Here is a 13,772-nt window from a genome sequence, read left to right on the forward strand (position 1 = left end):
AAAGGACCATAGCAGTCATCCTTGCCAAAGACGTGATCAACTCGAACCGGATTATAAGACCAGTTCGCGCCTTCGACACTGAAAATGAAATCAACCAGATATCTTTGAACCTGACAAAAGGCACGAATCACGTGGTCACAACTCAGGATGAACGGGCACGCTAGCATGAAGCCGCGCAGGTGGGTTGTCGCAGATACAGCGGCGTTCCTTGCTCGAGGGTGCTTGTCACGTATCACGAAGGCGTATGGCCGTACAGCTTTCCTCCTGATTCTGTCATGGCCGGTCAGTCTATCATGGCCGGCCAAGTTGATTGTCGTCTATATGCTTCTCTCGAGGCACTGCTCGCAGTCCACATGGAAGTGGGCGAGTATTATGAGAAAACAAGGCTGGAGAGAACAGTCAGAACTTTGGCTCGCTTATGATTAGGTGGCGGACAAGAGGTAAACAAGAAAAGGTTCCGAGGGTTCGAAAGCCCAAATATTTGAAGTGCGGCACTTAACTGCATGGGAAACGCAAGAATTATTATCCTCTCTGACGGAATCGAGCGAGTAATCACGATCACCAATACGAACGACAGAACATTTTTATCGTGATGATTGTCAGTTCTTGCGTGATACCAGGTCCTCATAATTGTACAAGAAGACAAAAACATCGTATCTCAAGAATTGCCGTCGTCCAAGGTGATACTAAGCAAACAGATGGGATACATTGAATGCTCTGACGAATCCCCTCCATTGGGCTGTTGCACTTGTGGCATATAGACTATGTCGAATGAACTTGGTCATACTTCAAGCTCAGAACTGCGAGCTGCTGCGAGGTCAGCAGCTTTCGTGTCAAGTCTGAACACGATTACACAACTTGCGGGAATAAGGAATTTCAACAACAGAGAGAGACATTTGGACCTCGCAACTGAACTGAAGCTGTCGAAACATCTTGTGGTATCATGGACGAATGTACGCAGAAACTGATCAGCATACATAATAGCAAGTGCTCACGCAGGCAAGCCATAGTGAAAGGTCTTGCCAGTTTTCTATCGATGCACTTGCCGCTTCAATGGTGACAGAACGCGGAGTTCCTTTTTGTTGGTCTACGAAGTATGGTTCACAAACGGCACATATGAACAGCGAGACAGTTGTGTCTCAGGGCTGGCACATATTCGATTGGGCGAAATCAGCTCCATTCATATATCTCACAGCCTCAAGCCACCTTTGCACACAGGGATAAAGAGGCAGCAATGCGAGGGACGATTGTCCCACAACCAAGATATACACACGGGACAACGACTGCGACTAGCGTGGTCTTCCAACCTGAACTGACACCACCAGCATCAGGTATAGCCAGAGATACGTGAAGTGGGACAGACAATCAACAGTCTCGCAAGACTCGGAGACTTCACATGACAAGAGCATTGTTCTCCGGCGGCAGCATAATCGTAGCATCCCTCAAACAAATGGCCTTGAAATCATCATCTGCCTGGCAGTTTCACCGGTGGACACGCCGTTCCCTATGCATCATCCCATATCCCGGGACCCGAAAAACCCTCCGTGGGGGGGGGGGGAGAGCCAAGCAAACCTCATCTCATCTCAGCTCAGCTCATCACTAGGCCTACTGCGTTGGACCCCCGAGACCCTAGACGAAACCTCGTGTTTGATCGCCACGCGTGATCCCCCGTTCCTGGAAGTCTAGGGCCGATGGGAAATGTGGGAGAGCCACGCGGGCGGGTCCGCTTCAGCGCTCGCTGTGCAGGGCACCTGGCGGCCTGGCTAGACGCTGTTCTGCTCTGCTGCTTTACTGATGCGAAACCAGCTTCATTTGGGGACACGATTTAGTCGTTGTGAATCATCCGAAGGCCTTCCTTTTCCCAAAATGTGTCGCCGAGCAAGACTTGTCGGTCGAGGCCGACAGCCGTCAACTGTTGCAGCTCGGGTCATCCGGCCGCAAGTCGAAGCCTGCGTAAACGGCATTTTCGACATTGACCCCGTCAAGGAATTTGGCTGGACAAATATTAGCCACGCATGTACATTATCGAAACGGGCTAAGCGGCACGGGCAACAAGAACTTGATGCTGTGCTCAGCCTCAGGGAATAAGATGAGGCCAAGCTTTTGACAGCTGGGTTGTTCTTTGGTTTATTATGCGATGCTGCATTTCACTTCCAAATCTCTGGACAATCCTACCTTGGCCAGCCCCACATGCACCAGACGACCAGATTTCGAGATTGGCATGTGCTGGACATTCGGAACCGCTGCCTGGACTTGGTGATCGAATTTGCAAGTAACGAACGTGCATTGACGACGGCCGCCACTCAATGATGTGCTCTCCTTGCCGGGTCCTTACTCGCCCTTTTAGAGCTAGTATGGCAACATTGTTCTTCGTTCTAGAGTTTGATCGCCTGAGCAGGAGCTGTTAGGCCCGATTGCTCTCCGTCGTGTCTGCCAAAAAGAGCAAAGAGCCACGACTCACGACTCGTGATCAGCAAGCCACAGGCTCCCGTTATGACACCGGACACTCCCGAAAAAGCCACTATGCGAGAGCACAGCCGGGAGGCAAGCCAAAGTCCCCGAAACCATGACAGCATGCCGGCGTCCATACCAAGGCTTTACAAGTAATGATTGTCCAGAGATGACATCTCGGAGACATGTCCCAGAACGAAAATAGGACAGTCCCTGGCTGATTCTTTTTTTCACAGCACAACCCCACAAAGAAGCGTCGTAATTATAGTGGCGATTCAAGATCGTGACTGGCGGCCAAGGCCTCATCGTGACAGCCTGCTCGAACAAGGCAAGACCTTCGCGAGACGCCATACGAAGACCAATAATAGAGGAGGAGCAAGCAAGACGGTCAGACAGAACTGCGGCGTATTCACGGGGCCGAGCGGTGTGATCCCCGGCCGTGCTGAGCAACACTAGGGCCAGATTACGAATGCGAACCTGGAGATCTGCCTCCTCACCGTTGCCGTGATGGACGCGGGACTCACTCACGGCCCGGATGTTAGCCGCCACGGGAGCCGCAATGGAGGACGGAACACGCGCCGCGGACCAGACGACAGTTAATTAGCGGAAGTACAACTGTTTGTGCCTGGGGATATCTTGTGGAAGCTCGGTTGGTGGTCAAAGTGTGCCTTGGGAGGCACGCGGGGACGCTGTCGCCCAGGCACTTGATGATGGAGAGGCTGGCACTGAGGAAGATTGAAACGAAGCAGGCAGAAGGCGAGGGGGGGAGGGGTGTGCGCAGCGAGAGGATACAGTAATCGGCCAGAGCAGGAGCGCTGGAGCAGGAAGCGGCCCTAATTAGCCCACCTGGGACCGATCCAAATTTGGCATGCGCGCAGTGATTGGCTGGTGTTTGGCGCCGGGCAGGGGCCTGGGCGGTGGGGTTTGCAGCAGCACACTGCACAAGGTGCGCAAGGCCGTCCAGGAATAGCAACAGGGCCTGGCTGGTGCTGGCGCCGGCGTGGCTGCGCTGCACCAAGCAGAGCACACACACACACACACACACTTGAGCACACACAGGACACAGCACCAGCATCCACCCAGTCCCGCCAGAAGCATGCGTGTCGCGGCCTTGCGGAGGTGCTGGTTTCGCAGACAGGCAAACCCCCGGCTGGCCCAGTCACGCAGGCGCAAGCACGAGCTTGCAGGCATCCAGTCGGCTCGGCGGGTCTGGTCCAGCCTGGCATGGCATGGCATGGCATGGGCACATGAGCATCGCCTGCACGGGCTCAAAGTCGCCTCGGCAGCCGCCCTGTGCCTCCGCACCCGCTGCTACGTCGTTCCACTCGAAGCCTTTTGTCCATGTTGTTGGCTGTGGGCGGCTGGGCAAGGACCAGAATTGCGAGACCCGAGGGATGTTGTCGTCCATCGTGTCCGGTAACTGGGCCAGCAACCGTCGGTGTCACCCGGGAGGAGATGTGGTCAGCTGGAGCATGAGGAATGAGGCTGGCAAGACGTCACCGCCGGACCGACATCGAGTAAGGGAGCAGCGTGTGAGAGGAAGGCTTTCCCTGCAGTCGCAGCTTCATCTGATCATGTCCTCACGCCAGATCCGCGGAAGCCGTGGAGCCTAATTAATCAACAGCTTAATACTCTACACCGAGGTTCACTGTACAATACTACGTATTATTAGAGTACTTTGGAATGGCTGCCGAAACAATGCTTATGCTCTGAGCCGCAACTCTAACGCTGCCATCAGGAGCTAGGGCCGCCCGTTGCCGTGCCAAAAGCGCCGTGGGCACGCAGGCAAGCAAGGCCAAGGGGGTTTAAGTTAGGGCCTGGACATTGCCTGTTACAGAAGTATGTGTAGACTCCCGGGCGGCGAGATGAGCTCTTCTTGGCTCTGGGTTGGCTCTCTGTGACCACGGGAGTAACACCCACGCCGGGCAGGATGAACAACAACAAGGCCTGGATGGATTCTGAAACACACGCTGCCGAGAGACCAGCATGGACATTGCAGTGCTTGGCATTCCAGGCCGCCTCGAGAAGCTGCTGGCGGAAAGGGTGACAGAAGGACAAAGGGACTGACTGACTGACTCAATGACTCACTCACTCCCACAGCAGATGCTCGGTATTATTTGCAAGGCTGGCAGTGGCGAGTCGCCGTCCTACGTCGCAGCGGAAGCATCAGCAGCATCAGCAGTGGCACACAGACTTACGTACGGGCACAGACAGCGTGATGGGAGGGCGGGAGAGAGAGAGCGAGAGAAGAGGAGGAGCCTGGCCAATCAGCAGGCCAGGGCATGCGCGAGCAGGAGCAGGGGCCCGGTCGAGACGAGACGCTGCGGTGCCAATGAGCAGCCGCCCAGCCCCTGGCTCCCCTGCAAGCGCCTTTGTTTCGTCCAGGCCTGCCAACCCCTGCCCGCCCCGTTCCTCCCTCCCCCTTTCTCCGCCTTCTTCTCCCCGTCGTCCTCGTCGTCTGCGCGCAGAGCCACCACCCTTGAACACTCCGCCCACCCCCTCTCCAGCCAGCGCCGACGCCCCCGGCCCGCCGCCCACCACAGCAGCGCCAGCCAGCAGCAGCAGCGGCAGCAGCACGCAATAGGGTTGTCTGGTCCTGTCCCCAGCAGCCCAGGGCCTGCTGCGTGCTATTACGGGACTGCACAGCTGGCCCTTCCCTGCTCCCTCTGCCCGCTCCGCTGTGGGCAGGCTGACTGCCTGGCACCGCCAGCAACCACGCTCAGCGCTTGCCATTCGTCTGCCACAATCCAATCTTCCCAATCAATACTCTTCTCCTCCCAATTCTTTCTCCCACACGATCTCTCCGCATCTCACCCTTTCGCCCGCGAACCACGCAACTTCGTCTCTGGCCGGCCCTCGCCCTCTCGCCGCTCGACTTCCTCCTGCAGTCAGGCGCCGTTTCCTTCTCAGTCCTCACGCCCAAGCACCCGTCCACAACGACATCACGGGTCGTGGCTGTTCGAGCCTCAACATCCGCCGCCTACCAAGCAAACCACCGCCAAACGAGGTTGCGATGGGCTCTGGTCTCTGACAATACGCGAACTCCACGGCAGTACTCCCTATAATCTCATCCTTTCTCTCCGTCCCTGCGGACCTCGACCTTGTGTTGTTCCACCTCGAGCCAGCCCTCGGTTTTGCACTACAAGGGGCGACGACCAGCCACAGCACGGCTTGTGTGGAGGGGCCACACAGGTGCTTGAGGGCTATCGCGGTCAAACATTCCTGATCAGGCAAACGGCTACTTGTCACCAGTAGGATTCAGCAGTGCTGTCCTGCTTTGCACCGCACTCTTTGCATTTTACTGCGCCCGTTTTCTTTCGTTTCATTTCACCTTTCAGCGATCGCGCGCTTCTGCTTCAACTCGAAGCTGCCTCAGCTGCATTTCTGCGTTCAGGCTCTCTGGACACTACTTTGGCAGCGAATCTGGTTCTCTTCACTGGGCAATCCAGATCCTTTAATTCACGGAGGCCTGAGGCAAACCATTTCGTGGGTTTCCCACAACGAATACCAGACTTCTACCTTTGAAGACTTTCAATATCAACTTGTTCGACTTTTTCGATCATGCCGTCCGCCACAGCACGCCGACACTACGAGGACCAGATTCCTTCCTTCATGTCCATCATTGACGACGAGTCAAACAACACCTACAGCGGCAGAGATCTTGCGCCGGTGGACGAGAGTCCCAGATTTCTTCAAATGGCAGACTCGTATCCAGAATGCCCAAAGCACGCTCCTCCAGCGCCGCCGCATCCCTCACAGATGGCGCACCTCGGGTCAGCTGCTCTGGTCAATTCTCACCGTCTTCAGGATAGCAACAATGCCAGGCAGAACTTCGAGTCCGCGGACTCGTCACCAACAACCACCCTTACGACGGACACATCGTCCTTATCAGATCCCTCGCCGTCTTCCTCCCCAGATTCCCCGGTGCACCTTCTGCCACTAAACAACTTTCCTGGCACCAGCTTCGGTGGCCATGCCAGCGGCTCGCTTACTGTCGATGGCAACACCAATCGCCTTGAGCGACCAATGACGTCTCCCTCCCCGAGACGTGGGCGTAACATGAAGGGACTCTCCATTCAGCCTCCGTTTGGAGGCAATTTGTCCTCGACATTGGTGTCCGAACCTTCTTCTCCTGTCTTCATCAAGCCCAAGATCCCAGGCATGAAGAGGAAACCTAGTCAACTCAGTCTCAAAACCGATTCGAACGGTCTGAACCTGCGCCCTCTCGCAGTGAACCTCGAGGTTCCCGGCTCGCCAGCCATGCCGCCGATCCTACAACGAAGACAACTTAAACACTCCACGTCTTCGCCGCACATGCTCTCCTTCTCCGGCATGAAATCCTCCACGTTTGGGCCGTCGGGTGGCATGTCATTTCCGACCGTCCTTGAACGTGGCGCTGATGGCTTGTCCGAGGCTTTCCGCCCAAAGCGGCCCAGTTTCGACGCAGCAATTGTGGAGGAAGACTCACCCATCCGTAGTCAAGTCGCCAGCAGGGCAGCCCTTGACTTTCAGCCTCACGACGAGTCTGAGCAGAATGAGGACCAGAAGTCACCTGGATATCCCAATGGCCCGATTGCCATTTATGACGACAACGTCTACCTATATCTGGAACCGACTGCTGATGAAGCGGCCAAGTTCGACGTTGTCATCAATGTCGCTCGCGAAGTGTTGAACCCCTTCAATGCGCCAGCCGCCGTCAAGCAGCAGGAGAAGACGTCCCCACCAGCCGAGTCTCCCTACCCGGAGACCGCCATGACGTGCGACAGCTTTACGACGGCATTTGAATTCCCTCCATCCGGCCAGCGACTCCCTGAGACGCCCACAACACCCAAGGCGAATCCCATGAAGGAGCCTGAGTATATCCACATGCTGTGGGATCACAACACTGATATTGCGCATGACCTGATTGGTCTCTGTGAAACCATTGAGAAGCGCACCAAGGATGGCAAGAAGGTGCTTGTGCACTGCCAGCAAGGTGCCAGCAGATCTGCCAGTTTGATTATCGCTTATGGCATATTCCAGAACCCTTCACTGAGCGTCAATGACGCCTACTACGCTGCGCAGGCCAAGAGTCGGTGGATCAGTCCCAACATGCGCTTGATGTATTGTCTCCAGGATTTCCGGGCCGAGATTGCCAAGAGGAAGCTTCCCCTGCGTTCTGCGGCTGGTCCTCGCAGCGGAAGAAGCCCAACCAAGCATCATCGTATCACGCTTTCCGCGGATGCAGTTGACCTCAAGCCCAAAGAGCCACTCACTGCCCCTCTACCGGATGAGAAAGAAAGCCCGATTAGAGCGCCGAGCCCCCGCCGCAGCCCTTCGCACTCGCGCGGCAAATCTACACCGAACCTCGAAGCTATCTCGCCAGGCCCCTCTTCAGCACCATCGACATTCTCGTGGGACGAAAAGGAGGACGCACAGGACCCGGGCAAATTCGGTCGATTTCATCTTCAGGGCGATTCTCTGAAGCCGCCCCAACTGTATGAGCCACCACCCCAAAGAGTATCCGAACCCGAGGCGAGACCACAGACGTTGCTCGTTCCGTCAATGCAGGCCTCTACCTCATTCTTCCAGCCGCCACCGTCGCCAGGGTTCCCGCCGCCACCATCGCCAGGGTTTCCCATGCACCGTCACGAGTTGGGACCCCAGGAAATGGGCTTCTCCAGTCTAAGCCTTGGAGTCAGCAATTCTTTACCCCTACGAAACCATCCGGGCGGACATACATTTCCCGACTTCCAAATTGCAGCCGCCCCGCAAGACGAGGATGCGCTGCTGTCCCCACGCGCTGAGATCATGACGGACAATCCGATCCACTCCAAGTTTGCTGAGGCGTCGATGCCTGGCCTGCACTTCGTTGAGCAGCCGCCGACACCCAACGAAGGGCTCTTCTCACCACGGCAAACAATGTTTCCTAGGGACCCTTTCAACCCTTATGGACGTCCGGCCCAAATAGCCGACCCTCGGAGCCCACCAACGCAAGGCGAGACCCCGATTGTTCGTTCGATCGACGACGTGTTATAATGGGAACGACTGCATGATGGGGCTGTTTAAACAATCTTTCTATCATATGGGCGCTAGCGAGGCGCCTCTACTATAATCTTCTTTTGTCTATGAGCACAACAGTGCTGCAAACAAGCCATCGCTGTTCTGATGGCACTGTGAGCGACGAGGTCAACGCAGCAGGCCAATCTCTGGGCAAAGGCCTCGAGTAATACTGGCGGGCACTGTATCAAGCCGAGGTCATTCATGGGTCATACGCCATTGTCACGAGCCTCTTGTTGCAAAATACTGGATGGCAATTGTACGCGTGAGGTGGCGGGGTGTTGTGGCGTAAGGGAAATAAGGATCATACTATGTATTAAAGACTTAGGAGGAGCAGCACTAGGAGAACCAATCACTTGGCCTGACATGGTCCAAACAAAATCTTTACTTTAGCTGTCGACCTCGCTCGTACACGCTCTGTCCAAAATCTGAAATTGGTCCACACGAGGTGTTCTGTGGTAGCTCCCAGGACGACGACACAATGCTGTGCGAAAAGAGTACTTGAGGATACAGCCAGTCAGCGTGTTTGAGTTGATCTAATGATGTATGCACCTGGGGCGGATGGTCAACTTGGTTCTGCTTCACACACCACCACCTGCTTCTGTTGATGTATTTTATATGTTGTGACTATATGCATGTATCTTGGTGTTATGTACTTTGGTTCTCTGCCCTCCCTCAGTGTGTACCACTGGGCTCTAGTATGTACACATATATGCTTTATGTATGAGATGAGACTGCTACGCTTTGCGGCAGTGAAATCGTTGGAACGAGTGATTGGCCAGTTGAGCACATCCCTTGCCTCTTCTCGTATCCGTCGAGCGAGGGTGCGAAGCAGGGGCAGGAAAGGCAGGAAAGACGTTCGATCTGTTGTTTTCCTTGTGTTTGCTCGCCAGCTTTGCCAGTGCACCAAAAGTGCACGTAGGCAAAAGTCTGAAGTCACACTGTGTCCCGCGCTTATTGGACCACACAAGAGAGAAAGGGGGAAAAAGACAGAAAAAGAAAGAGAACCTGGCATGTCCGGAGCCGGTCTACTGCGCCTTTGCCTCGAGCGCCTTCTGCTTCTTGGCCGCCTCTTTAGCCATCTTTTCCTTGCGGGCAATGTGCGCCTCGGCGCCAATGCCGCCGAAGACGAGGCCGACACCCAGGACCTGCATACGCGTCAGGCGGTGGCCGAAGGCCACGACGGACAGGATCATGGTGAACATCTTGCGGGTCACTGTCACGGTGACGAGGAGGACCGAGGAGAATGTGGATAGGGTGTAGACTTCATTCAATGCTCAAGTTAGTTCCGGGGCAGTCTCTTGTCGGAGGAAAGGGAAGAGAAGGAGACTCACAGATAAAAACCTGCCCAACGGCGCCGCACGCCGAGAAGCCCAGCACATCAGTCCAGACGGCCGGGTATCTACCCAGAAATGCCAGGGCCTCGGTGAGCTCGCCCGCGGAGCCGGCAATGTCCATGCCGAACCACTCGCCCACACCTGTCTGGACCAGCCAGGGCGACAGCACTAGGTATGATGCCGTGACCGCCGACATCATGAGATTGTTGGCGCACATCATCTGAGGGCCCGTGTACGGCTGGAAGGCGCCAAAGATGTAATCCTGCGTGCTGTTGGTCAGGCCGTCAAACAGCAGGTTGATGCCGAGGAGCAGCATGCCCCACGCCGCGTTGCGCTCAGAGTCGCCGCTGCCAGAAGAGTGTTTCTTGCTCTTGGACTTGCCCGAGTGCAACGTGAACACAGCCACGCCGGCCGTGACCGCCGCCACGACGAGATACTTGTACAGTGGGTAGCGCTTGCGGAAAATGGTGATGTGAAGGAACATGACGGGCAGGAGCTTGCAGCTCTTGGCGAGCAGGAAGGTGATATAGTCGATGTGCGCGAGGCTCGCGTAACCAAAGGGAGAGGCGAGTGCGCTCGTGAGGGCGACGAGCAGCAAGGGGCCGAGAATGTGGCTCGAGGGAATGATCGGTGGGACGGACTGGCCACGGGGCGTGCTGAAGTATAGATACAGGCCACCGGTGGCCGCGGCGAAGAGGGACTGGATCGTGTTGAGGAACACCGGGTACTTGAAGACCTCGGTCGCGCCTGGAGGGCCGTAGGGTGTCGTCGTGAGCTTCTCCTGGAGGTACGCCCACGTAAGGCTAAGGGCGAGCATGGAAGCGTCAGTAGGGCTGCACCGTCTCGCGAGAAGTAAGGCCATGACAAGAAAAGAACTCACAAAGAGCCGTAGATGCCAGCGACTGCAATCACCAGCTGTGTCGCGCCAGCCTCGCTTGTCGCAACCGGTGTGGCGGGTTTCGTCAAGGCCGCCCCATTGGAGCGTATCTCGGGTTGTGCCAGCATCGTCTTGGGCCGGCCTTCTACGTACTCGGACGACGGAACGCGCTCAACGGGCCGCGCCTGCTTCGTGCGCGCCATCTCGATTGACTCGTGTTATAAGCTGGACTCGGCCGATGCAATGTTGTTTAGACAGTAGTGATTGCGCTCAAAAAGAAGCAAGGACGAGGAGGAGGAGGATTGCGACACAACAACGTATTATATTGTTGAAGGGCAGGGAGAGACCCCTTCACAATGACGAAATATTGTAAATGGACAAGATGCGGGTTGGAGGAGGAGTAATCAAGCCAGCGTGGCTGTTTGCTGTTCCTGCTAGCGGAGAGCACGGCAATGGCAACACGCGATCGCCGGGCGGGCGTGGGGTCGAGTGCGCGATGGCAGCTAGGGACAGCTTTCAATGGTTGTCGTGATGACAGATGGCCACACGAGCACGCCTCCAACAGAGAGAACCCCTAGGGCTAGCTACCTTAGGGGTGGAGGCTGCTGGGCCCTGACGCCATGGATGCACTAAATGTAGCCCCTGACAGGTACCCGCACTGCTTGCTTCCGTCACCCACATGGGCCGCCAAGGCGGTCTCGCGGGGGCCCGCCCCGTTTGCACCCTTCTGGAAATCCGTCCGAGGATGCCAATTCAGTTTCACTTGCCCACCCTCCTGGAGGGCTCAAGGGTTTACTCCGCGACCACATCGCGTCAAGCCCGAATCGACAGCTTGATGGACCAACGATTCGTTCGAAACCATATCGTGTCGCCTTTCAGAGCACCGACATTCCGCGGACTGTCACGCCCCGTGCAAATCTGTGGTAACATGCTAAGATCTGTTTTGTGTTATCATGATGCTTTTCGACGATCTCATTAAAGTCTCGCTACCTCCAACCGACATCCTCGCGTTCTTCACTTCGGGGCCTAGGAGGCCTCGCCGGCCTCTCCAGCCTCTCGAAAGAGGTACAAAAGTCGTTATATGAATGGATACCGGGTATTTTTGCTGCCAAAAACCAAAGAGTGCCTGTCGTGACGTCGTCGCAAAAGTCCCTGATGCCACACGGGACGTGCTTCCTGGCCTCGCGGCCGCTCATAATCTGCAAACCATCCCTGTGGACGCCATGGATCGCCGCCTATCCGTACTCAAGACAAGAGTACAGTGGAGAAATGCCGAGTATTTGTGGTACAGGTCTTCGAGTATGTAGGCTAAAAGTGGTCGTGCTCAGTCTGATGGTGGCGCCTGGCTGCGACGCATCTTTTCAGCCTCGAGGTTTTCGTACAAGAGAAACAAGGCCGTCTCATTGGCTTTGGCAGAGCCCATGATGGTAAACATGCGCTCGCCAGTATCATCGTGTGGAGCCTGTCGATCATTGGTTAGTCATTTGATCTGGAGCGTGGTTGACTCGGTGTAGCACTTGCCTTGGCAATGGAGATGCGTGCGCCAGAAGTCTTGCGGATCTCGCTAATCTTGCTGCCAGCGCGGCCAATTATGCAGCCAACCATATCCGCAGGGATGCTGATGTTCTGAGTCTGAATCTCCTCGCCGTTCTCATCGTGCGTTGGAACGCCGCGAGTCGCTGCGTCAGAGCCAGACCGCCTAGTGAATGGGCGCTCGCTGCTGTTGTTGCTGAAGTCCGCGCCATTTCCTGTACGCAGCACACGCGAGCCACCGTATGAGTTGTATTGCGGCGCGCCGGTAGAACTGGCAGCGCCAGACGGCAAGGAGCCAGCACTACCAGGGCCGGTGCGGGCAAGCGGGTTGTAGAGAATAGTACCGGTGCCACGTTGCCAGTCGTCGACGAGACACTTGGATATCTCCCAGACGGCCAGCTGGATACCGTCCGGAGTGCCTTGCACCTCGACGATGCGTTCTGTTGACTGTGGCAGCATCTCCTTCTGGGCTACCATGCGAACCTGAGAGACGTCCTGGATGTGCTTGATCTTGAGACCAGACTTGCCAATAATTGTGCCCATCTGGTTGTGAGAGATGAGGAGCTTGATGGCTGCAATCAAAGTGCTCTATTAGCAACGGACTGAACACGACTTGAGTGGCGTATCACAACAGATGCCAATCATGGACTTACGATGCGTCCCTGTGTTCTGAACCACGCCACCCATGCCGACGGCCGGCGCGCCTTCAAGCAGGGATCGCGCGACGAGCGCGTAAGCTTTGGCAACGGCCTCACAACCGCCGGTGATTGTAAGAACACGATCATGCACGCCTTGTACGACTTTGCTCACACCAGCTTTGACACCAGTCTCGTCGCGAAGGTCTGCCACATTCTTCCCCCCCTTGCCAATAATAACGCCGGCTTCCTTAGACGAGACGAGGGCTCTGAGAGTAAGCTGTGCAACGGCGTATTCTTCGTCTGTTCGTGGCGCGAGCTCCCCGTCGGGGCCGAGGCGTGGCTCGCCATCGTCCATTTTGAGGTGATCCATGGAAGAATGCAGGTCGTTGCCGTTCGAAGAAAGGGAGTCCGGAGCCGCAGACATATTGCGCTTGTGGGATTGAGCAGTTGGAGCAGGATTGGAGGGAGGCTCGATGGCCAGGATGACGGCTTCGTGAGTCTGGCGCAGTGTAGGCAGCTGTGGTGTGGCTGCTGGCGCGTCTTGCTGGTACAAGTTCTGAGGCACGTCCACAAAGGCGTCTGCGGAAGTGCGGCAAGAATACCTGAGATTGATGGAACGCAGCAGGTTGCGGTAACTGTGACGGTGGACCTATTAGCTCTGATAAGCCAGGAGCTGCGGGGGAAGCTCTGCCTGTGCTGCAAAGTTGCGGAACTGGGTACAATGTGTGACGTATTGAAAGAGAGCACCAGGGCTGTGGTAATTCAACGTTTCGCGACGAGCCGACACGCTCCTGCATGTAGGATAAGGTCTTGAGACCTTGCACGTACTGTACCGGAACGGGAGCCTTGTCCAGTATCGTAGATATGAAAGAAGAAGTGTGTATTGTCGGGTGTTGG

The 13,772-nt window shown here is 56.0% G+C and overlaps 4 protein-coding genes across 4 annotated transcripts; 1 reads left to right on the forward strand and 3 right to left on the reverse strand.

Annotated features, from left to right (window-relative positions):
• Positions 1–1,851: 1,851 nt before the first annotated feature.
• B0I36DRAFT_72167 (uncharacterized protein) lies at positions 1,852–2,895 on the reverse strand. Its single transcript, XM_046163272.1, has 3 exons — positions 2,462–2,895; positions 2,176–2,390; positions 1,852–1,994 (listed from the first exon to the last, which is right to left on the reverse strand). Exons 1-3 carry the CDS (start codon positions 2,800–2,802, stop codon positions 1,909–1,911), a joined length of 642 nt encoding a protein of 213 aa, XP_046016984.1. The 5' UTR covers positions 2,803–2,895; the 3' UTR covers positions 1,852–1,908.
• A 3,117-nt stretch (positions 2,896–6,012) lies between these two features.
• B0I36DRAFT_236331 (uncharacterized protein) lies at positions 6,013–8,469 on the forward strand (the record flags this gene model as incomplete). Its single annotated transcript, XM_046149460.1, has 2 exons — positions 6,013–6,224; positions 6,264–8,469. The coding sequence occupies 2 exons, from the start codon at positions 6,013–6,015 to the stop codon at positions 8,467–8,469; spliced, it is 2,418 nt and encodes an 805-aa protein (XP_046016985.1).
• An 898-nt stretch (positions 8,470–9,367) lies between these two features.
• Positions 9,368–11,262, reverse strand: B0I36DRAFT_72185 (UAA transporter). The gene is made up of 3 exons (XM_046163273.1): positions 10,708–11,262; positions 9,825–10,630; positions 9,368–9,754 (listed from the first exon to the last, which is right to left on the reverse strand). The coding sequence occupies exons 1-3, from the start codon at positions 10,905–10,907 to the stop codon at positions 9,519–9,521; spliced, it is 1,242 nt and encodes a 413-aa protein (XP_046016986.1). The 5' UTR covers positions 10,908–11,262; the 3' UTR covers positions 9,368–9,518.
• A 766-nt stretch (positions 11,263–12,028) lies between these two features.
• Positions 12,029–13,299, reverse strand: B0I36DRAFT_372133 (uncharacterized protein; the record flags this gene model as incomplete). The annotated part of the gene is made up of 3 exons (XM_046160081.1): positions 12,029–12,166; positions 12,226–12,809; positions 12,891–13,299. The coding sequence occupies 3 exons, from the start codon at positions 13,297–13,299 to the stop codon at positions 12,029–12,031; spliced, it is 1,131 nt and encodes a 376-aa protein (XP_046016987.1).
• Between the last annotated feature and the right edge of the window lie 473 nt (positions 13,300–13,772).

This window comes from Microdochium trichocladiopsis, assembly GCF_020744255.1.
Source record: "Microdochium trichocladiopsis strain MPI-CAGE-CH-0230 chromosome Unknown B0I36scaffold_2, whole genome shotgun sequence".
Classification (NCBI taxonomy): Eukaryota; Fungi; Ascomycota; class Sordariomycetes; order Xylariales; family Microdochiaceae; genus Microdochium; species Microdochium trichocladiopsis.